Source organism: Phyllostomus hastatus, unplaced genomic scaffold (genome assembly GCF_019186645.2).
Source record: "Phyllostomus hastatus isolate PE091 unplaced genomic scaffold, TTU_PhHast_1.1 phas_contig_524, whole genome shotgun sequence".
NCBI classification, from domain to species: domain Eukaryota; kingdom Metazoa; phylum Chordata; class Mammalia; order Chiroptera; family Phyllostomidae; genus Phyllostomus; species Phyllostomus hastatus.
In genome coordinates this window covers 3,186,618-3,206,972 of record NW_025333900.1, presented here as the reverse complement: position 1 = coordinate 3,206,972, position 20,355 = coordinate 3,186,618, and the positions used below count along the sequence as shown (strand labels likewise).

General features: G+C 45.8%; 1 protein-coding gene across 2 annotated transcripts; it reads right to left on the bottom strand.

The window, feature by feature from the left end:
* Positions 1–1,312: 1,312 nt before the first annotated feature.
* On the bottom strand, positions 1,313–19,881 carry CD83 (CD83 molecule). Of its 2 annotated transcripts, none has more exons than XM_045847172.1 (5): positions 19,656–19,881; positions 19,450–19,565; positions 6,310–6,529; positions 3,749–3,855; positions 1,313–2,443 (listed from the first exon to the last, which is right to left on the bottom strand). In XM_045847172.1, the coding sequence occupies exons 1-5, from the start codon at positions 19,690–19,692 to the stop codon at positions 2,321–2,323; spliced, it is 603 nt and encodes a 200-aa protein (XP_045703128.1). In that variant the 5' UTR covers positions 19,693–19,881; the 3' UTR covers positions 1,313–2,320. The 2 variants fall into 2 exon arrangements, with proteins under 2 accessions (XP_045703128.1, XP_045703127.1); XM_045847171.1 differs by having other exon boundaries at positions 1,313–2,446; positions 19,656–19,877.
* Between the last annotated feature and the right edge of the window lie 474 nt (positions 19,882–20,355).

The window sequence follows — 20,355 nt, the reverse complement described above, 5'->3', positions numbered from 1 at the left end:
TTTCTCTGCCAGTGGAGACAAAAAATTAAATATGGTTTCATTTACCTTCCTATGAAATACCTCACAGGCCTTAATTGAAGTGGAAAACATTCTCTCCTTGATAAAGCCGGCTCTCCTCATCTCTCTCCCCTCTCTCTCTCACGTACACATGCAAGCACATAGATATTTTTATACCAAATATTAGGAATAAAATGCTGAGTCCACCCAATCTCAAATTCCCATCAAGTTTCCAGCCTCAGTCAGTCTGAACGGCTGAAGGGCTTCCCCCTCCCTAGCTTTTCAGGTGCATGATTCTAATGGCTGCAAAGCATTTCGATGAGTCCTCTGAAGGCAGTATGATGCCCTCTGCAAGCCTTCCAGCACTTTCGGTGAACAGATTCCAATGAAAGGGAGTCTGTAACTTTTACAAACATTCTATGGACATTCATCTTTATAAAGAGCCATTTCCCAAAGTGGACTCACCTATGATGCTTTTATAACTACTATAATCACTCACACTAGTTGTTCTGACCATTGGGGGTAGTGGACCTGTCTGAGACTCTTGACTTAAACCCCTTGAATCCCAGGTACAGAGCCCTGGACTGGCATACCCTTCTGAAGTAGACCCCCTCCTTCTCTCCATTCCTCCTACCTGCATCATGCACGTGGTCAAATTGATCATGTACTACCTGGGGGCAATGCAACGCCAGGCTGGATTCAGGGCACCTCTGGGAGGAAGAGGATGCCGCGTAACAACGGTCTGCCTGGCATGACTGTCCTCCCCCTCAGAGGAAGGACTCAGCCAACCTTTCATTTCTAGAATTACACCTGGGCTTTGGGTTCTCTGACCAGTTTACAGACTTCCTAGCACACATGCCAAAGCCTTAGAAATAGTTTTAAATATAAAAAGAAAAATGTTCCCTAGTCACATGGATATATTTAATAACACGAAAGCTGAGACACAGAGGCAAAAACCCTAAATCAACTCGGCACCCCTTTTACTCTATAATAGTGTGGGCAATGCACACACTACTGAAGGGACACAATCTCTTTGGAAAACATGGAGGGAAGAGGCCAAATCTGATAAGAAAAACACAGCTGCCAAAATAGCAATGTAACTTCAGTGAATTCCCTTCTCCCCAGTTACAGTGGCTCGTGGAGTGCTTTTGGCTGGTGCTTCGGAAACGGGCCACTGGACCGGCCCCTCAGGTCCCCAAAGGAAAGTCTCCTTTGCAGACTTTTTGTTTGGAACAATGCGAAACATAAAAAGTGACAGTCATTCTCCCCTGCCCAGAACAGTACTGCGATAGTAAGGATAATGACTCAACAAAGCTTCCAATTTGTATAGTGCTTTATACTTTTTCAGGGCATCTTCACACACATTATTTCAGTCAACTCATACAACAGCCTTCTGGCTTACAACCGAGAGAGCAGAAACCACAGGACCTGGCCCACGGTCATACAGGCAGTGGGGCTGCTGGGGCTTGCGCCCCACGGCATGGCTGCCCCCGACTTCCCCGGGGCAGGAAGCAGATCCCGTCCCACGGTCACCTCCCTGGTGCCTCTCACTCGCCACGGTCGCGCTTCTCATCAGTCAGCAACAGTATCTGACTGCGGATACAGTTTCCAAAGGAGAAAAAACACATGTCCTTCTTTGAAAAGCATATATGGAGATATAAAAATAAAAGTATCGTTCTTCTTTATTGCTTCTTTGTAGATGCCTTTCCCAGATGAAAAGGCCCTGTTGAGGAACAGGTCACTGACCTGTTATTGCTACGCACACATAATACTCCTTAGTAATAGCAGAGCCTTCACAGCAGAAAATTATTTGCCAAATATTTCCCACTGTCTCTCAGCATGGCCTGTCCATTTCTCCCAGACATAAAGCATCTGGGCTAGTCCAAGAAAACACAGAAAATTCAAAGAGACATTTCCCAGATGTGCAGCTGTCCTGAGGAGTCTGTCACAGGGCCAGCTCTGGAGATTCATACTTCCCAAGACCCTTTTCCAACTGCATCTCACCATAGCTTTCATATAACTGAAAAAAATGTCAAAGAGGTTGACCAGACAGCTGAGCAGAACGCTGAGCAGGTGGCGGTGAAGGAGCAGCACTGGAGAGCACCCCGCACGGCGGCCCCACGCTGTGCGGCCACGTGATGGTTTTCCACACCCTGGTCACAAAGAGTACAGTGGGATCCCCTTCAGATGTTTCAGTCAGGTGGGGGACTTCACAGGAAGGCTGCCATCTTTGGTAAGGGCACACGCTTCCTGTGTCCTGTGTGACGTGAAGGCACACCACTGAGCCTTCGACTGTAGGGAAAACGACCTGCAGAAATCCTGCTCACACCAGCTCTGTCTTGGGAAGAGTCACCAGCTCCACAGGCTTGCTTGGGGAGACGACTGGGAGAAAAACTCGTTCCATGCCAGGTTTAGAAAACTCTGGAAAAACAGTCTGTCGTGCAAACTTCTGAAAAATAAAAGAGATAAATGAGAACTGAACAACTGGAAAAAGACATCAGTTGTCACCTCAATTTAAACTCCATTCTGGGAGCCCCACTATGGCCTCTAATGGCCACCTCACTCACTCCACAGTGGACTCGGACTATTTCACTGCTACCTGTAAACTCCGGCCAGGACACTCACCGATCACGGATGGGGGTCATTTGAAGCCCCAGCTGTTAATCATCTGCATGGAAAAATCAGTGCCCATAGAAACAGGCATTTGCAGCAAGAAACTAAAGTCTTTTACTCTTTAAATTTGCTGTCCAGTAAGTCTAATTATCATATGTGAAAATAACTCTAAGGACCAAATTACAAGCTCCTTGAGAGGAAGAACTATATCCTACACCTCTTTATATCCCCTGCAGTGCCTAGTTTAGTGCCTTGTACACAGTAGGTGCTCACAGGAGTCTTTTAAGTAACTAATGGCTATAATAGCAACCAGAGTGATGAGCACATGGCCAGGGAGGCAGGTAGTAAGTGAATAAAGGGACTCAACCAGGGATAAAAAAAGAAAGAAGCCCTGGCACGGCTCTGGGGTGAGATCTGTCCCCATCCGTAAGCAGCCAGCCCTTCCTGCTGGTATCGAGACATATGGGAAAGATCTCTTCCTGGTGGTTCAGGCCCAGAGCTGACCCTGCGCCCCTACAACTCCGGCAACACAGGTGAGCAGCTAGGCGGACAGGGGCTCAGGGTCTTTAAGCTGGAGGCTGCTGCCGATAGCTCAAAGCCATGTCGACGACGCCTACACACTGGCCAGCCACCCTCTAGCACAGGACGCTCTCTGTGCGCCCCACTGCTCTGGCTTCTCGGGGTTACTTCTCAAGAAGTGGGTGGAAGTAACAAAATACAAGGAGAGAACCCGAAAGAGGAGGCAGCTCGAGGGCAGGTGAAGGACACTGGTCTGGCACTGCTGCTCACTTGCCCACAAGAACCCTGGCTCTGTCCCGAGGGCAGGTAGGTGGTGTTTCACTCTCTGCCACTGTAACAACCAGGCCCTCCGGTGCCTCGGCGGGATCCTCTGGCGTTTCTCAAACTGCCGTCACGTATCTTACTTTGTGTGCCATCTCGGCGCTCTGTGCAGAGCCACGGGACAAGAAATGAGCAGGGCACTTGCTGTAAAGAGTCTCACAGTCTGGGGCCTCAATAAGCCCAGGGCACAGAGACACTCTCTCCCTGCTGTTAAATGATTCACACTATCTACAAAACATTCGAATTGGTTCCCCACGTGATCTTGTAATAATAACCAGTCTTTTAAGAAAATACTTACACAAGTGAAAACGATGAGTGTTATGTAAAAAACCACCAAAGCCAACAGCAGTACAATCTCAGCTCTGTACTTCTTAAAAGTCTCTTCTTTGCGCTCCTTATGGCATCCTTAAAAGAAATAAGTGAAACATGAAGCCATTTAACAGGACTTTTCTGTTCTACCAGACTAAAAAGCAAAGATGCTTTGTTCCTGCTTTTTAAGTCCCTGTTGGCCATCCCTGCCCTCACATCTGCGCCGTAGGAAGAACAGCAGCAACAACAGCAGTGACAGTGGTGGCAGAAGCCAGTGTACACTCCCACTCTGCCTCCAGCTGAGTGCAAGGGGACCGAGGTACAGCATCTCACTGAGCCCCCTGAGGAGGTCTGAGGTTCCCTATTTCACAGAGGAAGGAGCTGAGGCTCAGACAGACTGAGGGATGAAGGCAGGTGGGAGGAGCAGGAGTCTGGCCCAGACTTGTCCTGCTGCCCATCTGCCTCCATTTCAAACGTGCAGTGTTTCCTGGCTTTTATTTAGACTAAATGGCAGAGAAACCACCGTTTGCTGATCTGAACATAATCTGAATTCACTGGCCTTGTGCAGACTGCCAGGTGTCCTGACATCGGGAGGAGTTCAGGGCTGGGAAACGAGGCAGGGGAGCCGCCCAGCTATCGCTTTTGCAGGATCATTACAGCTCCTCTGCCAAGGCCGATGGCAAGGGCGGCCTACGGAGCAGCTCCCCAAGGGGCTGTTACAGGCTGTGGTGGCAGCGCTCCGGGAGGGCGGGTGAGGTGTTCAGCCCAGGAGGGGACGTGGTAGAGACCGGTCTCCCCACTCAGGCACGACACCCGACGCGCTGTTTGGAGATGCAAGGTTGCCTGCGGAGCCGACCTAAAGGCCAGGCAGGAGCAAGCGGAGTGCAGATGGTCAGGGTTCTCCCCAGGGACCACGGATGGGCCTCAAGAAAACTGTCGGCCCCTGAGACTGGATTTAAAACTTAGTGCAATAGTCTAGGGATGGAGACTCACAGGAATCTGAGACTTCAAGGTTGAGAGCCATTGTCCTAATGGTTCCTGACATATACTGAGCACTCAGTCTACCCCAGGCACTGTAGTACAAAGTCTCATTTAACCTTTGTTACGAGCCTATGCTGTAGAAGTTATCATCCCCATTTTAGAGATGAGTGAACTGAGGCTTAGAATTGAACAGAGATTTGCCCGAGATCACATGCTAAAGAACAACACAGCTAATATCTGCACCAGGTCTACGAGACTCTAGAGTCTGGCCACTGAGCCAGGCAACTTGCAGGCCTTTGAAGAGGAAAGGAAAGGAACTCAGGTTTCTCTTTCATCTCTGCTCTTCCTGCCAAGTCACTCTCATTTCTCATTCATGTAATAATATTCGTGGCAGCCCACTGTGCACCAGGACACGGCAGAAGACAAAGCAGAGAATGCAGCGTGACCTGACACAGTCAAGTTCTACAGAGGCAAACAAAACTGAAGCATTATGGGAGTGGGGGGGTGCACGTGCATGTGTGTGCAACAGTGAACCAAATCCAAACTCCGACCAATGAACAGTGATCGTATCCTTGGGAGCATCAGAGTATGATCTTAAATCAGACTCCCTTCAAGTACCCAACAGGAAAAACAGCTATTCTAAAACATCAAGGGCCTCAGCCAGTGCAGCTCAGCTGTTTGAGCATCATCTTGTTTCCCTGCAAACCGAAAGGTTACTGGTTCGATTCACGGTAGGGGCACATGCCTAGGTTGCAGGTTCAGTCCCAGACTGGGGCATGTACAGAAGGCAAGTGATTAGTGTTTCTCTCCCTTTCTATCTCTCTCTCTCCCTTCCCTCTCTCTAAACACACACACACACACACACACACACACACACACCTAAATAAAATTTTAAAAATTAAAAATCTGGGGCTTTATGATAACATGTTTATCATTTCAAGCCTTAGCCACTAATAAGAATTGGGCAAAACTTGAATGCAAGGCATTTTTAAACTACATAAATAAGTTATGAAAAAAATCCAAAGAGACAACCCTTGCCTTGACAATCAATCCCTGGAGCTAAATGGTATGCTGTCACTGAACATCCTTCCTTTGCTGTACTCTTTCTTTGGCCCGAGCTGAGGTAATGGGCAAGTCCACCACCATCAAGTGGGAGCGAAGTGCTGTTCTCATGTTATCAAGGTGGAAATATGAAGCAGCTACCTTAGGCCAGGTTATAAGGCCCCAAAGGAGAAGATTATTAGTTACCTGGTGTAGGGGACCACAAAATTTCCCCATCTTCCAAAAATTAGACTTACACACTTTCTATTTGCTTCAAAGGACTCTTCTTACAGGACTAAACAACAGCCAGATGAATGGTCTGACCACATCTGTCACCTACCCCAGTCAGGCTGGGTAGATGTGTGCTTATTTAAAGCAAAAAATGTCAGGACATTCCTGCAGTAGAATTTAGCTGTGAGCCACAGACATGATCCAAAGCTTCCAACTTAGGCTCTGACCGAGGGGCAATTTTAGGATGTACAGAAAGTGCACACGCATTCTGCAAGAAGCAAGCAAAGGTCACCTCACCTGTCACTCTCAAGGTCACTGTGCCACTTTGGTTTCTCTGCCCTCCTGGCCCCTCTAGAGTGCATCTGTATGTCCCCGAGCTGCAGCTGGTGGCATTTCGGATCTTCAGGGAATACGGCCCTTGGCTGGGGGCCTCAAGGGGGCCCTTCTGCTCCGTCTGGTGATAGGTCTGCAGGTCTTCCTGGGGCACCTCTATCGTCTCTTCCCCGCCCTCCGTAAGCTGTTAAAAAGAAGAATTCTATTGAATTGTGCTCCACTGACAGGCCTGCAAGCACTGAGCCTCCACGCAAAGGTGCCACCTCGTATTTTCACAAAACCCATCCCCACCTTGTTTTTCAAAACAAGATATCATGTGGATGTGTGACCTTGGAGGGAGGAGGAGAGAATCTCTGGCAATTCTTTAAGGCTCTATCTGTTTTGGGATTAGATAGGGACTGCATTTTATGATCCTTCCTTTCCCATCTCCTACCCAACACAAAAGAGGGTGTTGCCGCTGACACCAGTGATGTCTTGGAGGTGATCTGATAAAGTGGGTGAGTCACTCTGAATCAAATGTTGTTGCTGGCTGTTCTGCATTGAATGTTCTCTTGTTTTCTTCAGATACCAACTCACTCATTGACTGATTCTTATTTCCGTATCCTAGCCTTTTATTTGGAAACATTTCTAAATCTGTTAAGATCATTGCCAGACAACTCAACGGAAAGCAGAGATGCAGAAGGGCAGTGCCTCCCGTGAGAAGCCACCTCGTCCTCCACAGGCTGTGTAGCTGTGTGGTCTTCCATGATGTTGCAGGAGGAAGCACACTTACTCCTCTCCTAAATTAGGAACACGGGACAGCAGTGCCATGCAGGGACTTCGTGCCAGATCGTTTGGTGGCCATACCCAGGGCAGTTACAGCTTAAATCACAAGGCCCAGGACAGACCTAGGCTTGACTGAGGTAGATGCCAAATTTAGCCAAACTAATCTGACTGGTTTTATTTCCCTGAACTGTCTTTGCAATTAATTGCTGGGGTCTTTTCATCATCTTCTACTTCAAAGATTAGGCACATACTGCACTCACCATCAACTCTCTTTCCCCCCACATATGTCTTTAATTTGCTTAATTAATTTGCCCATCCATCTTCCAATGAAATGTTGTAAAGCTTCTAAAGTGGATTTAAACAAACAGTAAAGTCAATCACTGTTTTGGTGCTCATGGGCAGCCCCTAGCCCATGAGCAGCAGCAGGGAACCTGGGGTCCAGTGGCAGTTCTTCCCTGTCCCTGGCATTGTAACAGCACCAGAGAGCCACCTTAGGGTAAGACAGCATGAGCAGGCTTCACTGCCACAGTCTGTGCCAGCACCTGCCAACATCTCATCTCCTATTCTGGGGGCACTTGCAATTCCTCTCCTTCTCAAAAGGGGATCAGGGAAATAAATCACAAGGGGTCAAGGAAACACCCAGTGAAGCAGCAAGAGCTCAGGAGAGAAAATCACAAACACACACATACACACACACACACCCTCAGTGGTTGGCTTCTGACTAATTTATTAAGTAAGGGAACGCTAGGAGATCACCAGAAAGCTCAGATTCCAGCTTCCAGTCTTCAGGTACAGTTAGCATTCCTGTGGAGTGGGCTACAGAGACATCTGGTGGCAGATTTATCGCTCCTGCAAAGAGCCCTGCTCCATTCACTCCTAGCAAGGGGCTGCTAAGACTAATGACTTTTCTCAGGCTGAGTCTATGAACATAAATCCCATTTCTTGACAGTTCTCCTTGTGTTGGAAGGTTCCTTCCTAAATAATCAAGGATCTACAGACTGAGGCCTTTAGGTGTTCAAAATTAAAGGGGAAAAGAAGGAGGTGTGGCAAAGGAACCTTAGAAAAAACTAAGGCATCCAACAGATTCTAGAACACATACAATATAACTCAATTTTTCGCTTTTCAAGACTAATTAAACCACAAACTAAAGCCTCATCGTGTGCTCACACCTGTCCCCACCTCGCTGCCTGCAGAGGTGCTTCCTCCTACCAGAGCTTCAGATGGGCCAGGTGCCCGGGACCATCCAGGGCCACCTGTTCCGAGACTCCCCACTCCCCACTTGCAGTTTGAACTAATCAACTCAGCCTAGTCTCTCCAATCTCCATGGTGATGTCTCTTCAAACTTAAACCTCCAGATGCATTCAACTCAGATCTCTTTCTAACAGACCTCACTGGAACTCTGTTTTGCTAGAAATCTCTGCATCTGAAGAGATGGAAACTCGCTGCAACAATCGCTTTATATTGATATGCCTCTGGTTTTCTCCTGGGGGTCTCCTCTCCCATCCAGTGCCTCCCTCCCTCAGCTCAGAAAGACCCATCTGAAAGTCAAGATCAAACCTTCCAACCCCTCTAGAGCTGGTGGAAACAAAAACTGCTGCAGTTATTTACATTAAGAGGGCCGTATTATTATGCTGGCTGCTGGGAGCCTCCCAAGTACACCCAACTGATCGCGGAACTGGCTGGCAATGGCCTTCTGCCTATATGCAGAAAAGGATTCATTTTGAACACCAGCAGTAACAACAAAAAAAAAGGTCAGATTTCCATGAGCCTCCAGCAAAACTTCCAGCAGGCCTCTAAGTTATTTTGAAATAGTAAAACAAAGGCGGGGTGAGGTGATGAGAACAGAAAGAAGCCAGGGAAAGACAGAACACAAGACCCCAAGGCAACCTGCAGAATTTTGATGTCCTGAGTCACTCCAGCCATCAGGGGGATCACAGCAAAGTATCTCACTCTCATGGGGCCATCTTCCAATGGTCCCTTCCAGGGTCTTCCTGAAGGACCCAGAGAACAAGGCAAACTACAGGCTTCCCCTAGCACTCCAGCCAGTAACAAACAACTCTCTTTGCCTGATAACTCACTCCAGCAAAAGGAACCTGTACATCCACACAATGTGCCTGGAAATATTTCATAACCCTCCCTCTAGCTTCAAGCTGTGAGGACAGACAATGCCTATTCTCCTTCTCTTTGTTAAGATCAACTTTTGTAGCTAAAAAAGGGGACAAGTACTAAACCTGACAAGCTCGGGGGAGGCCTGCACAGCGGCCTCACAAACTCAAAAGCAACCACACAGGATGGTCTGAACAAAAAAATTCCTAACGAAAAGCCAGCAAAAAGCGGGTCATGGTGGGTACTCACATCCTAGGCCAGTAGCTTCCTTGACAAAAGTCAGTCTTTACCTTAAGTGAGCCCATCTATTATTGCCTTTTTGCATCTAAGATAACAGGCCTTTGAAATGTCAGAGCAATCTTCTTTGTCAGGCCCTCAGGGCACAACCCGCTGCACCAGAGCAGGAGACAACAGAATCCCTCATTCTCTTGCTATCTTGTTCCCTTCATACCATCTCAATGTGCTGTAAGTGTTCATTGTTAACTCTCCTGTGCCCAGCAATGTAAACGAAGTATGTATTTTCGAGCCCTGACTGGCGTAGCTCAGTGGATTGAGCTCGGGATGCGAGCCAAAGAAGTATGTATTTTTCCATATTGTCCTTTTATCCAATCCCATATACTCCCCCACTCTGCTTTCTCTCACCCCCCTAATATACCACCAATTGATTTTATATAACCCTTCTTACGTCTCCTCCTTTGATTATAATATATAAAATAAGCTGCAAAACTGCCATTCTCCAGAGCACTTTCTCAACCTATTGAGATCTTACTCCTTAGCAATTGTCAGTTTGGCTCAAACAACCTCATAAAAATTCTCTACAGCTTTGGACATTTCTTGCATCAACACCTTCTCATGTGACCACCTGGGGAATCTGGGATCTGCCTAGTCACAAAAATAGTGGTAGTTTTTATGTTAATGGCTCATGCTGAAAATGAGAGTGGGCACTAGCAGCACCATGAGACTGCGTGGAAAAGTTCCCCATGGCGGTGGCAGCAGCGTCTGAGAACCGAAGGGGAAGTTCAGTGGGAGGAAGGCAGAGTAACAGTAAATGGGCCATCCTCAATTTTGCTCTGTTTTTATGAGTTCTTATAAACATTTGAGCTGGCTCAAAATTAACTGGCAAGAACAGCTCTTTAACATTCAAAATCTAAAAGCGTTTCACTGCCTCTCTGCAAAAGCATTATAGGAAATAGTAATTTATAACAAAGGAACCCTCGGATCCATTCACAGCCCAGTATAATTGACAGGAATGGTTCGTGCACGCTTCATAGTGCTGATGTTGTCGTATGCTAAACCACAACATGATTTGGGCAAATTAACTCCTCAAAACACTCATCCCAATTATGTCTTAAAAATCCACACTCCCTGCATTAACTCTCATGCTGACCATTCTACTTTTTTGATTGGACTGGAAAAAAATAACATATAGGACATCTCATTTTCAGAAAATCTATGGACTTCTGGCTCATCTCAAGGCAATGAGTTTGACTGAATAATTTAAACACTATATTCTTTCTCTAAAATTGCAGTTTGACCTTAAGGAAATCACAGCCCTAAATAAAATAAATTCTCTTTAATTTTCTGAATGCTAAACCAATGAAATGCAAGCAATAAGTTTAAAGGCACATGGATTAAGATTTTTTTAAATGATGGACAAATTTGAACTAGAATAAAAGAAATCAAATAAATAGTTAAATATGGCTGAAAATGAATGAATATTTTAGTCAAAAACTCTACTGTATAAAGTGTTTTTCTAAGTTTACATCATTTTATCCAACTACATGCTAATCTCCTGTAATACTATATTTGACTATAAGAAGGCTATACTTCCAGTTCTATGACAAAGAAAGAATTTTGATCATAAACCTGAAATCTAGATCAATTACAGTATAAATGAGATCTGTTAAGAATGTGATAGGAAACTAACTACTAGAAAAGATTTTTTTGAGGGGCAATGTGTGTATACATACATATGCACATAAATATTTAATTCAAAAATTTGATTAAACTTTTTAAATATATATTCTTGTAGTATTTAAAGGTGATATTGAGTTCTGATACATTCCAATAACATTGAACAGCTTTTTTTTAATTGCATTTCTCAAGCACCAGCATTCACGTACCTTGGTTTCTAACTCAATTAAAGTGCCAATATAATCACCATCCATCATAAAAACAGCTCTTTATAACGTGCAAAACAGTTTGGCTTGGAGGCTGATGTCCTAATGAGGGTAGAATGTATGCACGTTAACATCATTTTTTTCTAAGTGTAGTTTTATTGGAGAAATGATTTTCCACTTTGAAATTTACTGGATCCAACAGACAGGGTTGGATTTATGGCTGTTCACAGAGCCATGAACGTGGCAGAGGCAACATCATTACGAACACAGACGCTGGACCTGGAACCAAACCCCCACCCCAGCGTGGCGAGTTCTGCTCTCGCCAGCTGACTGCCAACTGACCGAACAGCTCTCGGGACTCGTCTGCTCCACAGAGATGGGGGTTCAGCAGTAAGTCTGTCTCACCTTGTTGTGGTCAAGATACTTGTGCTGATGGAGGTGGACATGTAGCATGGTGTCAGCCACACAGAAAGTCCTAAAAATGTTACTACTCTCTTTTCTTTTCATAGCCAAAGTTTCACTCAGCATTCGAAACATGTCCTGGCACATAGGAAATACTCAAAAGGTATTTGCTAAATAAATGAGTGAAGTTTCAATACAATGAGAAAGTTATCAATACAAATGCACTGGCCTTGGAGTCAGAAGGCCTGACGTCATGCCCCAGCTTTTCCAGTCAACTTTGGTAAATCCCTTCTCCTCTGAGTCTCATTTCCTCATCTGGAACTACCTTCCTTACCTCATGGGGTTATTTTAAGAATTAAGCCGGAAAGCACATAAAAGTGCTTTATAATTGATAATGTTGCTAATAGGAATTATCTCTGGTAGCTCTCCACTCCATCCACTTCATTCACTGACTCCTTATTGTTGATACTTCCAGTCTCCTCTCTGGCAAAGTTTCCTGAAAGGCTCAATCTCTGCTCTAGGAAGAAATTACTTTCCTACTCACAATGTTTCTAAAATATGCAAAACCCTCTGAATTTTCTAAAGCACCATCATAATGTGTCAAAAACCCTTTGAAGGTAACGTCAGACCACTCATTGTTCATGCCAACCATCCTTCTTCCATCTTGTGGGTCCTGCTGGGCCTGGGAGGCACACCATTGCCAGCCCAGGTCATGCCCTTCACAGTGCACTACGTCTGGCTCTAGAGGAGGCACACCTCCCTCAAGCCTGACACCTGTGACCAGATAAACCGGTTGTGAAGGACGCATGACCCAATGAAAGCCACTTAAGTATAATGAGACATTCACTGAAATATTAAAAGAAAAGCAAAATCTTTTGCTTTGCACTTGATCCTGGGAGGATATACAAGTCTGAGGTTATCAGCTCCTGTCTAACTGTCATGTGGAAGCTGAGAATAAAGCCAACATGAAGGAAGGAGGAGTGGAGAGTCTGAAAGACATGAAGCCCTGAGGACACTCACAAACCTCTGAATAGGGCTGTGTTTGTTTCCTAGGGTTGCTATCACCAAGCACCACACACTGAATGGCTTAAAACACCAGAAGTTAATTCTCTTGCCGTTTCAGAGGCCAAAAGTCAAAAATCAAGGTGTTGGCAGGGCCCTGCTGTGTCTGACGGCTCTCGGCGAGAATCTGTGGCGTGCCTCACTCCTGGCTTCTGGTTTGCTGGAAATTCTGGGCATTCCTCGGTTTGTGGACAAATCACTCCAGTCTCTGCCTCCGTCTTGCATAGTATTTTCCCTGTGTGTCTGTGTCTCTGTCTCTGTTTGCTCTTCTTTTAAAAGCACCAGTCACTGGACTAGGACCCAGTCTAATCGAGTATGACCTCACTTTAACTTGATTACATCTGGAAAAAACCCTACTTCCAAATAAGGTCCCATTCACACACACCAGAGATTAGGACGGAGACATATCTTTTTGTGGGACACCATTCAGTCCACAACACCACCTATAACTGAAACGTAAACCAAAACTTTGATTTTTAAATTTCTTTTATTTCAATTCTAGAAACCAATATATTCCCTTTTCTTTAAGCTAGTTTTGATCGAATTGTAATCCTTCACAAATGAAAGCATCCTAACTGATAGGGACACCTTGCACCATGGCATAAATAAATGTGGCACATGGGGGCTATCCCACAGGGCTCCAGCCTCCAGGCCCATCCTGCTTTTTGCCTCGGACTCACATGTCTCCCACTCCTCAGGGAATGGGACACCAGGGCCTGGTTTGATTTGGGACCTCTGCTCTCCAGAACTGTCCCAGTGAGTCTGGTCCAAGGTAAATATAAATTATTTATGACAACTAGCATCCTTATTTTCCCATAAATTTTCCCAGCTGGACCCATAATCCCAGACAGCCACCAGCTCTTCTGGAATCGATCCTCTCCTGCAGAATTGGTACAAGAACAAGAGTAGGCTAGTTGATACCCAGAAAACTACAAGTGATACTAACAAGCCTTATGCTCTTATGCCTGTATCAGCACCACGTGACACACAGGAATTTTAACCAAGTATCTCCAGTGCAAAAACAGAAATCAAAAATATGCTTACGGGTGTAAAAGGGTCTTAGGGGAGTACTTTAGTCTAGGTCTGGTTTGAGCTAAGGACCGCTGGTAGAAAATGTGGCGTCACAGCAGGAGTAACCAAGAGGGATCCTGGAAACAGTTTTAAGTGGAGCAATGCTTATTTTTAGGTAAGCAAATCTCTTCTTGGTTCTTCCCTACATCAAACCTTCCCTTACATCACGGAGACTTTCTTTTCACTTCTTCTTTGTGTAGTGACAAAACCAAGTACAGAACAAAGAGAATCCAGTCCTCATGTGATTCAGGTTCCCCCTTTTATTCATGGAAAACAAGTGCTTAGGTTTGTTTTTTCTATTTAAGTCTCAGCTGCTTTCTTCCTCTCCACCCTCTTCAAGCTAAAAGACTTCAACAACTTTGCTCCATTCCGACTCATCAGTGTCCAAAATTCTCAGTGAATCCACCATTCTTGGTCTGGTGTAGACTTCTTCTATTGCCCACCCCCCCGAGGCAGCCACATTCTGCCTTGCCCACTCTTCCACGGAACCACGTGGACAGAACTGGTGACCAAGAGGGAAGGAAAGATATCCCATGCGTGTGTTCAATCTTACCGAGTTAACCTACTGGAAGTGTTACCATAGTGAAAGAGTAAAGCCATCCTCTAAGATTCATCTTTCAGGATGAATCATATTCTGTCCTTCACAAGAAATATGGCATTTTTCACTATGTCATCCTCTTTCCTTAAAAACTTCAAATGGCTCCTTGCTGTTGAAAGGATAAAGTTCAAGGCCTTAAAGTTTGGCGTTCAAGGTTCTTTACAATCTGTTTCCAGCCTACTTTTTAACATTATCTCTCAGCCTCTTCTGTATAATCCCCCCACTCTGAACCACAGGTTGTCTATCGATTCCCCAAAATGCTTGCGGATTCCTATGTCCATGCCTTTGCTCCAGATGGTCCTCTGGCAAAAGGTCTGTGTTGATCTTCAGATGGCCATTTCCAGGCCCAGGACTTAGCGCATATTTGGGACTTAGAAGTATTTACTAAATAATGGAAGTATAAATATGACAGACACCTGAAAACCAACTTTATGTCTTTCATAATCTGAACTCATGTGGAACGCATAAAAGTGGTTCAAACAGATCAAGCAGTACAGGTGCCAATGGGGAAAGTATGATTTTTCTTTGAAGGCAATACACACATTGTTTTCACCTTTCAATGTTTTAGTGCCACTATATTTAATGTACAAGTGTTTCCTTTTTCTCCTAAAGACTTGTTCTTAAATCTCTCTTACAGCAGATGGCATTCTAAAATCAAGGCAGTACAGTGAGTGGCATGCATTGGCTCCTTCATGGGTCCTTTGGGGTCCTTGGCTGCACCAATTACATCTGCCTGGGCCATTCATCCACTTCAGCCCTTCCCAAAACACTATGCTCTCCTCAGTGCCTCCTGCTGTGTGGCTCATTATTACACAAGATGGTGGAGACAAAAAACATAACTCCACTGAAGAGGAGGTTAGCAATGTCCATGGCAGACAGCTTCATAATGAAGAATAAGAAACATCCGTGTGGTGAAGTAGCCTTATGCAAGCCATTAACTCACTCTCCCACAGATCCTGTAGTCCACAGGACATCCCAGGATCTTCCACAGCTAAGGTTCTTCTAAATATTATAAACTTCAAGTTGGGTTGATTGTCTGAAACCAGAGTCTTACTTCCCCTTTCTCCCTTCCTTTGGAAATCATCTAAAAAGAGCACTTGTCTTGTGACGCATGTCTGTCCCCCACAATGTCACCCAGAAATGAACTATATATCCTCTTTCGTTATGCATCAACATAGGCTGTCAGAGCTCCTGGCATGAGAAAAGACGGTACTGCACGTTCCTGACTAAGAAGCACTCCTCGGTAGTAGCAGCAAACATCAACCAAGCCCAAACACTCCACCCAACCTCATCCTCTCCTTCCAAACCCATGCAGCTTTATTAAAGAGAGCATGGACAAATGACGCTCAGTACGGAGCACAGATGTAGCCCCTGAAGGGGTGTTCTTACTCCTGGCAGACAGAGGACTGTGCTGTGCCCTCTTCTGCTACAGTCCAACCCAGGGTCTCAGCCAGTGGAGGAAGAGTGCTGGACCAAAGTTGATTCACAGATTTTCTCAAAATACCTCTCCAAACAACCACAATCTACTCACATTAGCTTTCAAAGCTAAATTTAATGGAGGTACTGTATTCACTTTTGTATTTCTTCTCAATCACACATGCGGCCTTAAAAGGTACAATATAGGAAGGGATGAGAGGAGGACCCATTGTTGGATCCCAGAGAGGAATACACCCAGAGACAAGGAAAGTAAAGTTGGGTCAACAAGACCTGGGCTATCTCTACCTACCAATGGCTCCACCTTTGACCTCCCTGTGCATGTCTATATTAAGCCCCTTCTGGCCCCCTTTCACTGTTCCTTTGTAACAGAGAGAATAAAGTAGCCACTGTTCCTTCCCCATTCACCCTAATGTTACAGGCACCACCCAGAAACCGTCTGCTTTGAGTCGGTAAAAGGCACATGAAGAGAACATGGTTTACAGAGGTCTTCTGTTAATCACAAGTGATCAGTGCCAACTGGACAGTGGCAGGATGCTCTCTACTGCTGGAGAACCAGCAGTGGTACATGGACTTTCTAATTGTGAGTCATTATAACCATAATTGTGATATGCAGAAGGCCTGCAAGAATGTGATTCAGTCTGGTGGACAGTGGAAACCCCACGCTCTAAGGGAGCTTAGTGCAAGGAGGTGGCAGGAGCTAGGCTGGCCAGAGCCACCAGGTTTAAAGTCCTCACTTTACAGCTATCTCTGCTTGACTGAAATGTTTTATAAGAAAGTTGGGAGGGGGCAGTGGGGTAGAATGACAAGATACTTAATCCTCCATAAAATTAAGTATTTGCACATTTTACCACTAGCCTTATTTCCAGAACACTATCTGCTTTTGTTGTACAAGAACAATCAATGCAAACGTATAATTACTGGGTTGGAAAAGAACAACTATCTACAGAATATTCTGAGACCTGTTAAAAAGTTCTTGAAGGAAAAACGCATATTATTTTTGAGGTGTCTGATTTAGTTTATTATTGGCAGAGCATGGCTTTCCTATCCACCAGTACTCAATCACAGTTTACTTCTAAAAAGAAAACAAAAACAAAAAACTATGGTATGGTTTTTCAATGATTCTATTCCATGGACCAATAGGAGAAAGAGAGTGCCAAGAGACTTTTGTTTTGTTGTTTTTTAAAACACAGTTTTGAGACACCTTCAGGGTAAATCATGCAAGAACCATGTTCAATAAACAAGCACATACATTTCAGAGTTACATCATCAGCTGACATCCAAGGGGAAGCCCAAGGTTAATTGCTATGGTTTACTGTATATTCCAAGTGACCTCATGCAAGAAAATTTAACTTGACAACTGTTTGAACTTTACACTCTGAAATTTCATCTGCTTGTTTCATGAGTAGTTTTTCACTACTCTCCTGGGGATATTAACATTGTTTTCTTTTTTTAATTACTCTCTGGAAGGAATAGCGATTTCATGTTTCCCCCCTTTTTTAAGATAATGAAAACCCTGCCTGGCTAGCCCAGGAACATTTTCACTTTCTTTACCATAAGTCAGCAATTTTCAACTTTTTCATCTCATGGCACACATAAACTAATTACTAAAGTTCTGCGACACACCAAAAATATATTTTTTGCTGATCTGACAAAAAGTAGGTATAATTTTGATTCATTCACAGTGGATGACTATTGTTGTGTTGGCTGTTGTCATTCTTTCCTCTGACAGTGTAAGGGAAAAGAGGTCAGTGCCCCTGACTAAATAGTGAGCTATTACATGTGTTAAAAGTTCTTGCAGCACACCAATTAAAAATCACCACCTTAAGTAATTAAGGGAGAAAACAAACATCAAGATAGACCTTTAAGAACTCAGACTGTGGAGTCAGCCTGCTTGGTTCAGATCCCAACTCCATCAATTAGCCAGTCACGTAACAGTGCTAAGGTTACTTCACTCCCTAAGGCTGTTTCCTCATCTCTAAGGAAAAAAAAGAAAAAGGACTGATCTCTTGGAAGATCTTTTGGAAGGAATGAAATAGCTAATATTTAAATAGTTACCTCAGAGCTTAGCAGATGATGAATACTCAAATAATACTGGTTTTCAACTACTTTTGTTGAAATAGTATTTTTTTTACAATGAGAACAATTTGGAAATGTACAATATAGAAAGGGATGAGAGGAGGACCCACTGTTGGATCCCAGAGAAAGACACCCAGAGACAAGGAAAGTAAAGTTGGGTTAACAGGACCTGGGCTATCTCTACCTACCATTAGCTGTGATCCCTATTCTCTGATCCCACAGAGAATGGGGTGGAAATGAAGTAGGAATAACAAACCTACTTTCACACACAACACAGTGCCCCAAGGCCAAGATAGCAGCACCATTTCCACTGTGCACAACTCACTGGGTGCCAGTCTGAACTCACTCAGCACCCACCTTCCCAACCAACAGAGCAAACTCTGAGTGCCATCCACAATGCACAAAGGCAGTTGCATGGCACTGTCTCCAAGGACACACACACAATATACATGTCCTATGCAGCCTTGTCAAATAGCCAGACACACACATTCAGGTTCTTATAGCATCTTTTACGCACAGCAGCAGAGAATCCTGCTCTGGCAGTGAGGTACAAACGCACAGGGACTTGCTCCAAGGTAAGACTGCCTATGAGTGACAGCTGCAGAATAAGGTTGGGATATCATAGTCATTTGGCTTAAACTGGAGGTGCTGTTGTGGCAGTAACCTCATTAAAAGAGGTGAGCAAAGAGCCAGTGACAGAAAACAGTGGCAGCTTGGTTTTGCAATGCCACCAGAACCGCACTCTTAGAACCTGAAAATGATCCAATTCAAAGGAAACCTTTAAAAAAAAAAAAGGCTCAGTGCGACTCAATCCTCTCACAAAAGGGACAATGACGCTTGTTCTTCCACGCGTGGACAGCACTCATCCACCCTCACAGACGCCCTCCTCGATGCTCCTCTCAGAACTGCCAGAGAATGGAGAAGCAAGGGATAAAAGAGGCGGCCAAGGGTATTCCAGAAAAGGAATGACTGACAGAAAACTACCACCTATGAAACAAACCTAAATTGGTCTCTCTCTCAGGCCTTCTAGTCCAATCGTCCACCCTGTGCCCCCAAACTGATGGGCATCACCATCACAAAACACCAGAAATCAGAAATCTTCCCGTGCAATGTCCAAGTCTACCCTCGCTGTTTTCTCCCTGACCTACCGACCCAACCGAGGCGGCCTTTCAGAATTGATCCAACCAGTTATCTGCCCTCCCCAAACGCCTTATGTGGGTCATTCATCTCGGGCCATTTTTAGGGGCAGGAAAGGATTCAGGTCCTCAGGAACAAAATCTAAGAATGCCGCGTTCCTGGATGCCCAAAAGCGTTGGGACGAGGACAGGGAGGCGTGTCAAAGATTGGAGATATCTTTGGGAGATGCCCCCATCCCCAGCCTCAGAAGGTCGCCAACCTTAGGGAGGTCGTTCCGCTGCCTCCAGTGGAGCCGACCTAACCCCAGCCCGCGGGCCTCTCGGCTCTTACCTTAGTCCAGGACACCGTGTAGGGGACCCACGGGTTCCGCGGGGCGGTGCAAGGCAAGTCCACATTCTCGGAACATGCCACCTTTAGTTCCTGCGCTGCTGCCGCCAGGCTGCAGGCTGCAAGAAAGAGAGAGACAGTGGCGTGAGCAAGCGAGGAAAGGGGGTGCCGAGGGGAGGACGGGGGAGACAGGCGGTCCCGGGACCTACCACAGCCCAGGAGCAGGAGCTGGAGGCCGCGCGACATGGCTGGGAGATTGAGGGTCTGTGGCGCGCTGGTGCCGCGCGGCGCCCTTTTACCGGCGCCCACAGGGACTTCCCCCGGCGCCCGCTCAGGGGGAATCCCCAGCGAGTGGCGGAAGCGGCAGGCGTGCCTTTCCTCAGCCAGCAACCGCCAGGGCGCCCCCACGCCCGCCCCAGCGCCCGCGATCTGCGCGCGTTCCCGCCCCCGCGCGCCCCCAACTGGCGTCGCTGCTCCTGCGGCCGGCAGCAGCTACAGCAATCCCCGCGTAACGCCCGGCGCTTGGGGCTTTGCAAACCGCGCTCCAACGCGTGACACCGTGCCGCTGACCCGCATAACGAAGCCAGGAGCGAGGCCAGCCGAGGCTCTGTGTCCTTTTTATGGAGGTGAAACCAGATTCAGAGAGGTCAAGCGGCTTCCCCAGTCGCCCAGCTTGTCCGTGGTGACGTCACCGACGAACCCAGGTCCTCAGTCTTTGTAGATTCTGTAATATTCAGAAACTCACTAGACTTGCCAAGGAACCAGGCAAATCTGTTGTTCTTGGCTCCCAGCCTTGCGGCATGGTTATTAGTCGGTATCATTCAGCCTGTTTAAATTACAATATTTCAACAAAGGAGACTCCTATTAAAATAAGAATTGCACATAGACAATTTGGGGGAAAGACAAGAA

Excerpts from the sequence above, each read along its gene's own strand:
- CD83 (XM_045847171.1), bottom strand. The coding sequence starts at position 19,692 with ATGTCGCGCGGCCTCCAGCTCCTGCTCCTGGGCTGTG. Across the intron at positions 19,566-19,655 it reads GCTCCTGCTCCTGGGCTGTG|CCTGCAGCCTGGCGGCAGCA; the intron begins GTAGGTCCCGGG and ends TCTTTCTTGCAG. Across the intron at positions 3,856-6,309 it reads AGTGACCTTGAGAGTGACAG|GATGCCATAAGGAGCGCAAA; the intron begins GTGAGGTGACCT and ends ATTTCTTTTAAG.